General features: G+C 36.9%; 1 protein-coding gene across 2 annotated transcripts in view; it reads right to left on the bottom strand.

Annotated features, from left to right (window-relative positions):
* Window positions 1-13,730, bottom strand: part of DMXL2 (Dmx like 2) — a 151,295-nt gene that overhangs the window by 18,524 nt on the left and 119,041 nt on the right. The window contains exons 24-29 of one of the 2 annotated variants that reach the window (XM_059913301.1): window positions 10,773-11,851; window positions 10,173-10,364; window positions 8,101-8,177; window positions 6,436-6,566; window positions 4,343-4,591; window positions 1,240-1,418 (exon numbers count right to left, since the gene is read on the bottom strand). In XM_059913301.1, coding sequence (XP_059769284.1) covers window positions 1,240-1,418; window positions 4,343-4,591; window positions 6,436-6,566; window positions 8,101-8,177; window positions 10,173-10,364; window positions 10,773-11,851 — 1,907 coding nt within the window. The remainder of the gene's footprint in view (window positions 1-1,239; window positions 1,419-4,342; window positions 4,592-6,435; window positions 6,567-8,100; window positions 8,178-10,172; window positions 10,365-10,772; window positions 11,852-13,730) is intronic. The other variant, XM_059913302.1, reaches the window with a different exon arrangement.

Here is a 13,730-nt window from a genome sequence, read left to right as displayed (position 1 = left end):
TAAATTTAAAATAATGGACTTGGGCAAAGATCATCAACTAACATCTCAAAAAGAGAGTTTCCTGATGGAAATACACAAAACCACCTATGAAGTAATCCTGTACTCCCCTTTCCCTATCCAACCAGAATGGAATCTGATAAAGCCTCTAAATTTAACTTTCACTTTACAGAAAAACAGGAATCAGGGGAACATGGTCAGAAGACCAAACATGCGGATGCCATCAGCAAAAGCCACTGAGAAATTTTAAAGGACAAATTTGGGGGCCAAAAATAGGGGGGTGTAAATTTAACAAAGAGAGATGGAGGTAGAACCTATAGATTAAAAGAAACTTAAGACGTATCAACCAATTGCAATGTGTGAATCTTATTTTGGACCCTGATTTAACAAACCAACTGTTCAAAAACATTTAAGGTATAATGGGGAAAAATGTGAACACTCTCTGGATACTTGATGATATTAAGGAATTGTGTGTGTGTATGTGTGGTGTGTGTGGTGTGTATGGTGTGTGTGGTGTGTGTGTGATAATGCTAGTGTGGTACAGGTTCAAAATCCTTCTTTTTAAAAAATAAATGGTGAAATATTTATGAATGGAATTTCATGATGTTTGGATTTGCTTCCAAACAATCTGGGGAGTGGGAAGAAGTATAAATGAAACACATGTAAAGAGGGAACACAGGTAAAGAAGGAAACCTATCAATAGAAGATGATGTGCTTGAAAAAACAAAGTGCAGAAAAGCACACACCCAACACGGTACAAAATGGGACTATGTTGGATCCAGTCACCGTGAGTATTCTGATCCCCAGAGAAGTTTTCTCTGCTTTGGAGAAACAGAGATATGTCATGGGGCCTCATGAAACCCATGGTCTCATGAAACCCTCAAACACCCATCCATCTCCTTCTGCTCTAGTTTCATGCTGACCAAGGGAACTACTGATAATCAGAAGAAGGGAAGTTAGACGGTAGATACAGGTATTCCAGTCTCTAGAAAAGGATGATGCTGATTATATGTTAATAAACTAACTTCTGGTTTATACCTAAGTCCCATATGATTTTAATTTGTCTGGTCCATTTCAAGTATCTGATCATTCTTGAATGATTATTCAGCTTCTGGAGTTGAGAGATTAATGTCTAAACTATGGTGATTCAACCCAGAAGCTGCCCCGTCATTCCTATGTGATGCAAACCTAAGAGTTAATAAAACAGACACACATAAAGCTTGCATTCCTCACGCCCCTTACCTTTGCAACAAAATAATCCCACATACTGAGTTCAGGAGGAATAAACTTTTCTTTGTAAGATGGTCTTTCTGCAGGCACTGGTGGTGGGGTAGCATCCTTTACAGGTCTTCCAGGAACCAGCATTCGCATGTTAAACCTCCTGCGGTGTTTATCTATGTCTTCAGAAGGAACAGGAGGTGCTGAATAAAGATAGAAAAAAAAGCCGGCCTTATTTTCCATTATTAATTCAAAGAGTTATTAACCTTTCTTTTCATCCTACTCTTGCCATGTTTTTAGTGTAGACTAAATTACCTACATCTGTGCTTCTTTACTTTTCTAGTTACTGCATCAGTTTTCCAACAATCATGGCAGAGATGCAGATGAGGATAGAGTATAAAAGATTAACTTGCAATGAAGCAGCCTATGTGCTATACAGAATAAGAATTCAAGCAATTCTATATACAGTGTATTAAATAAATGATATATTCAACAAATAGTACAGAGAGTGCTTGAGTGATTATTTCTGGCTATGTTGTTCAAGAAAGATTCATTGAATGAATATGTAGGATGTAAAGTATGCCTTAAAAGAAAAGCAGAAGCTCACTGTGAAAAGAGGAAGTTGACACCAGAAATGAACGACCAAAGGTTTGGCTAAATGAGGAGTAAACTTCTTTTGCTAGACAGGTGTCAGGGAGGGGAATAACAACGACAGTCTGGAGTTAGGGTGGGACAAGCCTGTGGATAGGAAGCTGGGAGCTCATCCTATGGGCAATTCTTATGAAAGTATCTTGAACTAGGAACATGATGAGGTATAGTCTGCAGGATCAATTAGAGAAGAAGATGGAAGAATCTGACACAAGATGGACCTGAACTAGTATGGTGGGTGGTAAAGACCGAGAGGAAGTGTTAGATATGAGAAATACATAAAATAAATATCAAAAGGATTCAGAACTAATTGGATATGAGAGAACCAGAAAGAAGTCAACCTGGTCCTCTTCTGAAGCTCCCCGTCGTAGAAAATGATAATTCTATCTCAAGTTCTCTTTGATGAATATGACCACTTTTCACTCTGTCCATCACTAGGCTAAACCACTTTTATCTTTTTTTAACTGAGGTGAAATTTATATAAAATTAACCATTTTAAAGCGTACAATTCAGTGGCATTTAGTACATTCACACTGTTGTGCAACCACCATCCCTATCTAGCTGCAAAGCATTCTCACTACCCCAAATGAAAACCCTATACCCATTAAGCAGTCACTCCCCATTCCTCCCTCCCTCTAGCCCACGGCAACCACCAGTATGCTTCCTGTCTCTATGGCTTTACCTATTCTGAATATTTCATATAAATGGAAGCATGCAATGTGTGACTTTTTGTGCCTGGCTTCTTTCACTCAGCATAATATTTTTGAGGTTCATGCTAGCTATATAGCATGTGTTAATTCTTCATTCTTTTTTACAGCTGAATCATACTCCATTGTACTTATATACCACATTTTGTTTATCCATTCACTCTTGATGGTAATCCACAATTATCTTTTAAGTGGGCTATTCCCAGAGCCTCCCACATGGGCTCCCTACTTTTATTCTTTCACAGTCTATTCTCCACATAGCAGTTAGAGTGGGTCTTTTGAAAACCTAAATCAGATTATGTCACTCCTCTGCTTAAAACCCTCCAGTAGTTTCCTATCTTTCTTTAGAAGAACAACGATAGTTTTACATGACCCATGAAACCCTCAATGACCTTGGCCCCAGTTACTTATCTTACCTCATCTCTGACCACACTCCCCTGGGTCAGGATAGCCATTCTGGCCTCCACTGTAGTTCCTGGAAAAGGTCAAACTAGTCCTACCTCATGACTTTTGCACTCACTGCTCCGTCTGCTTGAAATGCTCTGGCCCCAGATATCAGCACGATCTGATTTCCAACTTCCTTAGGACTCTGCTCAAATGCTATCTAATCAGAAATGTGTCTTCTGATCACCCTAACTAAACTGTTCCCATCCCCTTTCCCTCATCATTCTCTGTCCACTCACTCTGTTTTATTTTTATCGTAGTTCTTCTCATACCTGAAATATTATCACTTGTTAATTTGTTGTGTTTACCTCTAGTGGATGTAAGCTTCATGAAGGTAAGGGATTTGTCTGTTTTGTTCACTCCCATACCCCAAAAGCCTGGCATAGAGCAGGTATAGGTAAATGCAAACATGAATACGTACTCAGAGGTTTAAGCATGATGATCTGATGAATGTATTACCTACCATGAAAAAATAATAGAAAACTCAGGAAGAGAAAAGAAGTGATTTGGGAGGAAAACTTTTAAATTTACAGTGGACTACAAGTAGGTAGGAAGATGGAGATTAAGAGTCATCCACATGCAACGGGAGTGGCGACAACGCAAGTTGATGAGATTGCCTACCTTACTCTGACTTATGTAGGAACCTATCCATCTGATGCGATCTTGGGCAGTAAAGACACAGGTTAGAACCTGTGCCATTTAAACTCTCTGTGCCACTAACTCCTCATCTGTAATATGACCATTTCTAAGGATGAATTAAGACAGACAATTTCTGTGTTTCAGCGCCAAGGTGTAAACCTTTCTCATGGCGTCAGTCTATATCTTACCATCCTACCATCTTAAAAAGTGGGCTAAAAAATCTATTTTGGTCCATAAGAAAAAAAAGAGGACAGAAAATGGAATTTAAAAACCATGTGCATGATTGGAACAGCCTTCTTGTCTATGACCATAAACTTAATCTGAAGCCAACTACTGGTATACTCTGTAAAGATTATGAGGATTTATTTAAATCTTCTTTCTCTAATTAAAAACAATCCTTTTTCCATGAACTTATTCCTTAACATTGTCTCCTTGCTTACCATTACCTTTCCTTTTTTCTTTTTTATCCTCCTCAAATTTGTCCTGGTTTACCAAAAAATGTTAAACTGAAACTATATTCTTTATTCTAACATGAGTTTAGTTATTTATTACCCTAACAAGAGTGATTATACCTTAAACATCAGTGATTTTTCAAAATAAAAATTCTTAGAACATTAAAAAAAATCTTTTACTTTCACATTGGAAACTATTTACATTTACATACATTATTGATATCAAATTTATCTTACCTGAAATATTTTCTGATTGTCTTTGAGGCTTCACAACAAGTTTTACACCTCCCCCAAAAACAGCAGCCCACATTCGATTGTTTAATGGGTGGGCTGCAAGTCGAAATAATTCATTGGAGGAATTTGTGGCAAGAGCATGTATCAATAAACTTAAGTACACAGCAACAACAGCTTCACACAACAAAATGTTCAATTTTGGCTGGTCTTCATCTTGGGCTGAACTCAAGAGATTAATAAGTGAACTCACACCTGTAAGGGTATATAATATTATAAGAAGTATATCAGCATAAAGCTCCAGAAGGAAAAGAAATCCAAATTTGCAGTTTAACCAAAATTATGTATCTATATTATACTATATATATAGTGTGAATACATACACATGGAGATATATATATATATCCATAATTTGAGCAACAAAATAAATGATAGGAATGGTTTATAAGCTATAGAATAAAATAAGAATCCATTCATCCCTACTGATATAATAAATGAGTGAATAAGTAAACTAAAAGAAGAGAAAGCTCTTCCTCACAGAATGATTTCAACTAATACGTAGAAGGAAGGATAGAATTAGAAAATCACCATCTAGTAATCCCCACAGTAATATCTGATTCAGTCAGGAGTCATCACTGGATGCTATAATTAGTGGGTAAAAGTATGATATTTTACACAATCTCAAACATTCTCTTCAAAAGATACTTACTAATTGCAAAGGAAAAGAAAGTAACTTTACAAAGGAGAAATCTGGCAGAAACTACTATACAAAGTGATCAAAGTTAATGGCACCAGTAATGGCACCAAGTGGCATCATGTGCCTCTTGATATTTTACACTGAGAAGGGTACAATATCTCTTCATAACCTGAATCTAATATTAAGAAGACATCAGAAAAACCCAAATGGAGGGACATTCTAAAAAATAATTGGCTAGTACTCTTCAAAAGTGTCAATGTCATGAGAGACAAAGAAAGAAGGAGGAATACATATTAGAGGAGATTCATGAGACAATACAACTAAATGTTACATGGAAGACCTTAGTGGGACAACAGGTGAAACTGTCAAAAAATCTATAGATTAGAGAGCAGTATTGTATCAATATTAAGATGCTGAATTTGATAACAGTGCTATGGTTATGTACAATAAGAGAATGCCTGTTTTTAGGAAAGATAAACTGATATATTTAGATGTAAAGGGGCATCATGTCTGCAACTTACCCTCAAATATTTCAGAAAAAAGTATATATTCACACAGACACACAATAAGTGAGTGAGAGAGGAGGAGTGAATAACAAAGCAAGTATGGTAAAATGTCACTGTTTGGGGAACCTGGGTGAAGGTTACACAAAAATTGTACCATTTATGAAACTTTTGTTAAGTCTGAAATTATTTCAATAAAAAGTCAAACGACAACAATATGTTTTGAGAAACTTATGCATAAATGAATTTTAAATACATTTAAGTCTGTCTTTGAGTCTGTCACTTCCTTCTACTGCCACTCTTCACAATGATCATTAACATGTAACCACAGAATTATAAAGCAAGTAGAGCAAAAATTAAATGACGTGGCAGATGAGGAAAGTATATTAAGAGAGTGGAGAAGGTTTGAAATAACTGATATGGAGAGTGAGAAAGAGCCAACCGGAGGAAGAGGACCGGCAGACACCATGATATATGTGCCACAGAATGGTCACTCCTGTCCTAACATACATCTACACTCTTGAGAATAACTGTATTCTGATGTATCTGTGAAAAAAAGCTCTGTGATACTGGCTCTCTAAGATTCTAATTCAGGATGTCTAAGGATAGGAAACATGACGTGCTCACCCTTGCGAAGGATGTTAAACCTTGCTTTTTTATGCTGGTCAACACAGCTGGTTTTTGAAGTCTTAACTTTCTGAGTCTTCAGACAACATTACAGTACTTAAGAATTCCTAATCCATGGCAGAAAACATCATCAAAAACAAACAAATAAAAAACTATTCACCAAATCCACAAACAACAACAATCAGGAAACCAGTTGGTAGCTTTGTAAAAAGGAGTTGCCAAATAGAAGATTTAAAAAACAAACAAACAAAAAACACCACTCAAATTCTCACCAGGCCATTGAGCAGGAGAAGAACTTGGTGTTGCATGTTCTTCAATGCTTTCTGTCCTTAGCCTTCGACGATCACTTAAAAGAAGCCCTTGATAAGCCATTCCTGTAAACTGGTTCCCTTCTGTCTGACTGCTAAAACAAATAAGGTTCAGTTATTTATCGTCCTAATAGAGGTAACAAGCAATTATACCCTATACGTATTTATTTTAGATAACTGTAACAAAAACAAAACTCTTAAAACTGAGTTCACTGTTCTAATAAAAACTTATTTCAGAAAGTTCTTTAAATTAGTTACAAATATTTATCGATAGCTTTTTAAAACAAAATACCAAATTTTCTATTTAGGCAGATGACATTTAGTCATTAAAACCTTTTCCAAATGCCACCTAATACTTAAAAATCTTTTCTATATTCACTTATTTGTATTTTTTTTTAAGTCTGCTGTAAGGAGACTACTGTTGGTACTAAGATATATCAGAAAGTTTCAGGGCACTATTTTGTTGCATTTCTTAGTTCTGTAAAGTTGTGCAAGCTCAACTCTGAATTAAAACATCAACTAAAATCTGAAGAATCCTACTTTAGAAATACCTAGTCCTAAAGCCAAATGTGCCCAAATATTTACTTTCCTCATCTTTATGGAGTGGGGGAAGTACAAAAGAAGAAAATAAACCTGACTCCCTGGAGAGTCAATCACAGCCTAAAAACTAGAAAATACACATTTAAACAAAATTTATTTGGATTCTCATCTGGTGCCATTTTAAGCAGTGACTGATATCAAACAAGTTGTCTTTGATCATTAAGATGACCACAGTCAACCAAACAAACTCTTTTTCACTTATTTACATTTCCAAGTTTTTGGAGTTACTTAGACATGGCCTTATTAGGCTAACATCAGAGAACAGGCCATTTTGAGAGAGTAATTCCCTATACAATAAAAAATCTTCCCACAAGAGACTGCTGAATTTATAAGAAAAAAATCTAGACATATGTGTAATATAAATTTAATGTGATTCTATTTATATTACAAACTTCATTTATTAATATAATCCATTTAAATCTAGGTCATCTTTCCGAGTGATTCAATTTCTTACTACTTATACTGCCCTAGTCATTAAAATACAGAGTATACACTGATGAAGGCAATTAGACATTTAACAAAAATTCAAACCATTACATCTATTGATATCACTTCTAAAGACATACAGAAATGGGTAAGTAAAATTGATTTTAATAATTCAATGTTAGGAATGTACTTTCTCATTTTTCAAAAGTTCTTCCTCTTTCAACTGAAAACCAAACAAACAGAAACTAATCTAATGCTAAAAGGAATAGTTCCTAAGGGGGAAAAAATAAGAAAACTTCATATCATAAATTACTTTGGATAGCGAACACTTCTTTTCTTGAAAACAAAAAAAAAGGTGGTGATGATAATTTTCCTTTACTATTTGTCATTTTCTATATGTCTCTTGTTACTAGGTAATAGCTAAACTAAACAAATAATTATTTTATTTCTCATTCTCATCTATTAAAGTACACATGGCAGTCATATTTGAGGATTTTTCAGTCCCTAGGAAGCAGAACTTTAATATAACTCTGGAACAGTTTAATGCTTTTGCTGTATTAATACTATTTGGGTAATTTTTTTTTTTTTTTTTTTTTTTTTTACCTGTAGCTATGACTGTCACATAATGCTTGGTAAATTGATGCAGAAAGTGATGCTGCTAGTGAATGAAGTGTGTGCACCTAAAACCAAAACAGCCACAATTACATTTTGTACTAACATTTCTACACAACAGTAGTATGTTAAAAATCAGAAAATACCCAGGAAACTAGCAATATCATAAATAAGACTAGGTCCTACATGAGACTACTAACTCTACCTTAAAGCTTCTAAAATAAAACTCATCCAATTCAATATCCATGCTCACAACAAAGCTAACTGATTCATATGCATCTTTATCAAATATTTATTACTGTGAGCCTGCCACTTAGCAGGCCCTAAGCAAAGTGCCAACGTTCACATTGCTGGGACTGTGTCCTAGCATGCTAATGAATAGCTTAAATAGTAATACTCAAGAAAAGCAGAACCAAAATAAGCAGAGAATTTTCAGAGCTTTTATTTAAAGTTGCCTTATGAAAACTTCTCCTTGATGAAACTAAAAATTTGATCTTATCAGTAAGAATGAATTAAATGTTTAGAAAGTATATCAATCACTGTCTGAAATGGTTAATTTTCCAGAAAGCAAGTAATCCACTTAGTACTTAGAAGTAATGCAGTCTTAGAATTTTAAATTTTGAAAGTTTAAAAATTATCAATATAATATAAAAACCACATCCTACAATACCACACTGAATCAACATTTTGAGACTCACACAATCTTAAAATTTGAAGGGATCTTAGAAATAGTTTCATACTTTTTGAAAGCTTATCCAAATTTCTAGGAACTAGAAATGTTTACTTAGAGCTTATATGCATTGAATGCATTTTCTGCATTTCCATATTCACCTATCAAATAATTTAAGTAATCTCTGCTAAACTACTGATACAGATTAATTCATGCTATGGATTAGAAGTCTCTAATAGGATGATATGACCAGCAAACCTTGGGTCCTTCAGAAGAATGTACTACCAGAGGTTGAATGTACCTTTCAAACAAAAAGATTAAAAATAAAAATACTGGGGACCTGAAATGACATCAGCCACTGGAATTGGAAAAAGCACAGTACAAATACACTTAGGCTAGCACAGTGGAAGTCTGATCATCTCTCCAGATCCTGCCACACTCCCTACTGTTTCTTAGAATCTATCCATTTTTAAGTTTTCAGCATAGGATATAGTTTTAATTTGGGGTAGTAACTCTGCCAAAACTCTAATTGCCCCCAACTATTCCACAGCCTCCAACAAAACACAATCATCAGCGAGACAGTAATGAGGGTACTTTCTCTGGGACTATTTCTAATCAATCATGATTCTCTCAAAGATACCCCCCTGCACTTATATTTTCATAATATCCTGGCATCTAAGCAAACAGTTATAAATATTTCTACTTAATGATTCATTTAACGGAGATGGAGAATCCAAAGGAATATTTGGCAAGAATACTGTCTAGAAAGTGAATTTTATTACCAAAAAAGTATTTGCCTGTCTTAAAGGAGGATAATAACTTTTCCACAAGTAAGAAGAAACTGTTATATTAATTTCAGGTATACAGCACAGTGTATATTTTTATAGATTATCCTCCCCTTTAAAGTTATTACAAAATAATGGCTCTATTTCCCTGAGCTGTACAATATATCCTTGTTGCTTGTCTATTTTATGCTTAGTAGTTTGTATCTCTTAATTCCCTACCCATAATGTGCCCCACCCCCACACACACACTTTGGTAACCACTGGTTTGTTCTCTATGTCTGGGAGTCTGTTTCTGTTTTGTTATATACAGTCATTTGTTTCATTTTTTAGATTCCACATATAAGTGATAACATACGGTATTTTTCTTTCTGTCTGACTTACTTCACTTAGCTTAAACTCCATCCAAGCTGCGGCAAATGGGAGAATTTCAAGAATGCTTAACTTTCAAATTACATTCATTGGACAAATGGTCTTGAACTAATCAGACTGAGAAGGTAGCAGATAAGAGTACTGTAAAATATTTCTTCTAAGTTCAAATTGGAAGACAAGTATAACACATTTACCTTCTCAGTGTGTATAACACCAAATGATCATAAACTCTACATTACCTTCACATCTTCAATACTGGGATGAGGTGGTGTTTTCATCTGAACAATAGTATAAAGTATATCATGGATGTGATTATTTAAGTACAATACAGGATTAGCTATGACTGTTTTTGTTGAAGCAATACTTGCTGAAAGCAGAGGTAGGGTGGTAGGCAGTGGTAGTGGAGACTGGAGCTGCTTCACTGTAGTTTCCTGTGAGTGATAGGAGATTATTTTTTCCGTAGTTAAAATGAAGGACAAAAAAAGCAATTAATAGTTATATGATAAAAATACCGGCAGTAAACATCTGAGTAAAAGCAATATGTTAATGTGCTTGCTCACTTATTCTACAAAAATTGATTGTGTACCAGGTCCTATGCTTAGATGCAGAAGATGTAAAGATGAGTTTGACACAGCTGTGCTCTCAAGCTTTTAGCCTACTCCTAATTACCAAAACTTTTGTCTAAAAAGACCCATGCAGAGTGTAAATATGTGCCTCCTATGAATAGAGGAGCTAATCACATTAAGATTAACCAGTAAAAAGAGCTTTACAACTATAAATGAAGGAGTTATTGAAATTATTAAAATAACCAAGATTGAAAACAAAAGTAAAGTCAATACCTGCTGTGATTCTTGTAGCAAAAATTTGAGTTCCATCCTTACTGAGGCCAGACCACCACCCTGGGCCCCATGAAGGCTACAGTAACTAAGAAACACTCTGAGGAGATCTTGGTTCTTCTGCAACCACAACTTCCGTCTTTCTGCATGCTCTCGTTTAGCCTGTAGTCTCCGCCTTTCTATTTGGTGCCACTCATAGGAACCAATATCTGGTTTGTCCACCATTTCTTCCTGATCCAGAATATCACTCTCTACTTTGGAATACATTTTACTGGCATATTCTTTAATAACTGATTCATGATTACATATCTCATGCAAGGCAGCAATTTCCTTTTCAAGCCAGTTATAGAGTTGAAATCTGAGTTTTCCACCATCTACTTCATAACCTGTAGCCAATGTTCTTAGTTCAGTCATAAGGATCTTTAAACAAGCTCTGAATTTTAGTTGTTCAGCAATCACATCAACTTCAGAATCACCTTCAAGGCAATCCTCTTCCTGAGGAGTCAATAACATATTACGGTCTGGGGCTTCCTGATCTTCTTGTCTATCTTTTCCCCTGACAGCTGTACTTTTCATTACTAAACCGACAGCACCTTCTTCCTCTTCTTCTAAGGCACTATCGTGCTCTTCACCCCAGTCAAGAGTAAGAGGTTCCTCTTCAACTTTTACTATTGGCTGACTCCAGTCAATCTGTGATGAAATTATGTTTGACCAATCAATTCCAGAACTTCTATCACCATCACTCAGAGTTTTTGATTCTGAAGGTACATCATCCGTCTTTTTAAAAATGAAGTCAGGCTGATCTTTTTCTGAAGGTAAGGCAGACACTTTGGTAACTTTTGGAATTTTGGAGAGCACCTCCAAGGCTAAAACAGGACATCCAACTTTAAAATGAGCATTTGCTGTAGTAAAGAATAATTTTCTTTCTATGAGATTAATTTTATCAACAAAGTTCTTCTCCGTTTTGAGACCTAAGGTTGCCAAAGTTCCTTCAGGGGAGGCAAGGTTTCTTCGAATAAGCAAAGGATGAGTTCGAAGGTAGTTGTAGAAACTAAACACCACTGGGTTACAAGATTTGATAACTATAGAAATCAAACAGATACAATCACAAGGTATTATGTTAACTTGTAATTATATTACAAAAAAATAAAATGTCAGCATTTCCTCAAAATAAAGGACACTTAAGTATTAAACTAGGATTAGTTAAACTATGATATACCCACAAAATACAGCTAAAATAAAAAGAATTTTCCTGTTTTGCTATGGAGTGATATCCAGAATATATTAAGTAAAAGAAGATGAAGAAAAGTATATATACTAAACTACCTTTTATCTAAGAAAGTAAAGAGGGAACACATACACACATTCACACACACACACACGCACACTTGTATTCTTTTAAATGGAAGGAGAACACACAATTTTTTTTTTCAATTGGTCCCCTAAAAAAGGAGGCAAGAACAGGGTAGAGAGACGAGGAAAGAAGCTAGATTTCTCTGAAAATACCTTGATTTTATTGTTTTTATTTCAAAACCACTTCAACATTTTATATAATTCTAAAAGAAAATTAATTTTTAAAAATTCACAATAAAAGCAAAAGCAAAATTAAACAAATTATTCTTTGTATCAAGGTGGTAGCATAACCACACGAGAGGAACTATAAAGTGACTTAAAAATAAGTAATTTAAAAAAATAAGTAATTTGACTGAACATCCTTAGTGGGATATACTATCAAAACAAAAAGAACTGCAAAGAGGGAGACCTTCAAGATGGCGGAGGAGTAAGACGTGGAGATCACCTTCTTCCCCACAAATACATCAAAAATACATGTGCATGTGGAACAACTCCTACAGAACACCTACTGAACGGTGGCAGAAGACCTCAGACCTCCCAAAAGGCAAGAAACTCCCCACGTACCTGGGTAGGGCAAAAGAAAAAAGAAAAAACAGAGATAAAAGAATAGGGACGGGACCTGCACCAGTGGGAGGGAGCTGTGAAGGAGGAAAGGTTTCCACACACTAGGAATCCCCTTCGTGGGCGGAGACTGTGGGTGGCGGAGGGGGGAGCTTCGGAGCCATGGAGAAGAGCGCAGCAACAGGGGTGCGGAGGGCAAAGCGGAGAGATTCCCACACAGAGGATCGGTGCCGACCAGCACTCACCAGCCTGAGAGGCTTGTCTGCTCACCTGCAGGGGCAGGTGGGGGCTGGGAGCTGAGGTTCGGGCTTCCGTCGGATCCCAGGGAGAGGACTGGGGTTGGCTGCATGAACACAGCCTGAAAGGGGCTACTGCACCACACCTAGCTGGGAGGGAGTCCGGGGAAAAGTCTGGAACTGCCTAAGAGTCAAGAGACCACTGTTTCGGGGTGTGCGAGGAGAGGGGATTCAGAGCACCGCCTAAACGAGCTCCAGAGATGGGCACGAGCCGCGGCTATCAGCGTGGACACCAGAGACAGGCATGAAATGCTAATGCTGCTTCTGCAGCCACCAAGAAGCCTGTGTGCAAGCACAGGTCACTCTCCACACAACCCCGCCCGGGAGCCTGTGCAGCCCGCCACGGCCAGGGTCCCATGATCCAGGGACAACTTCACCGGGAGAACACATGGCGAGCCTCAGGCTGGTGCAACGTCACGCTGGCCTCTGCTGCCGCAGTCTCGCCTCGCATTCTGTATCCCTCCCTCACCCTGGCCTGAGTGAGCCAGTACCCCCTAATCAGCTGCTACTTTAACCCCGTCCTGTCTGAGGAAAGAACAGACACCCTCAGGCGACCTACACGCAGAGGCGGGGGCCAAATCCAAAGCTGAACCCCAGGAGCTGTGTGAACAAAGAAGAGAAAGGGAACTTTCTCCCAGCAGCCTCAGGAGCAGCAGATTATATCTCCACAGTCAACTCGATGTACCCTGCGTCTGTGGAATACCTGAACAGATGATGAATCATCCCAAAATTGAGGTGGTGGATGTTGGGA

The sequence above is a fragment of the Balaenoptera ricei genome, chromosome 2, assembly GCF_028023285.1.
Source record: "Balaenoptera ricei isolate mBalRic1 chromosome 2, mBalRic1.hap2, whole genome shotgun sequence".
Classification (NCBI taxonomy): domain Eukaryota; kingdom Metazoa; phylum Chordata; class Mammalia; order Artiodactyla; family Balaenopteridae; genus Balaenoptera; species Balaenoptera ricei.
The sequence above is the reverse complement of the archived record's forward strand: the minus strand, read 5'-3'. Positions and strand labels throughout refer to the sequence as shown.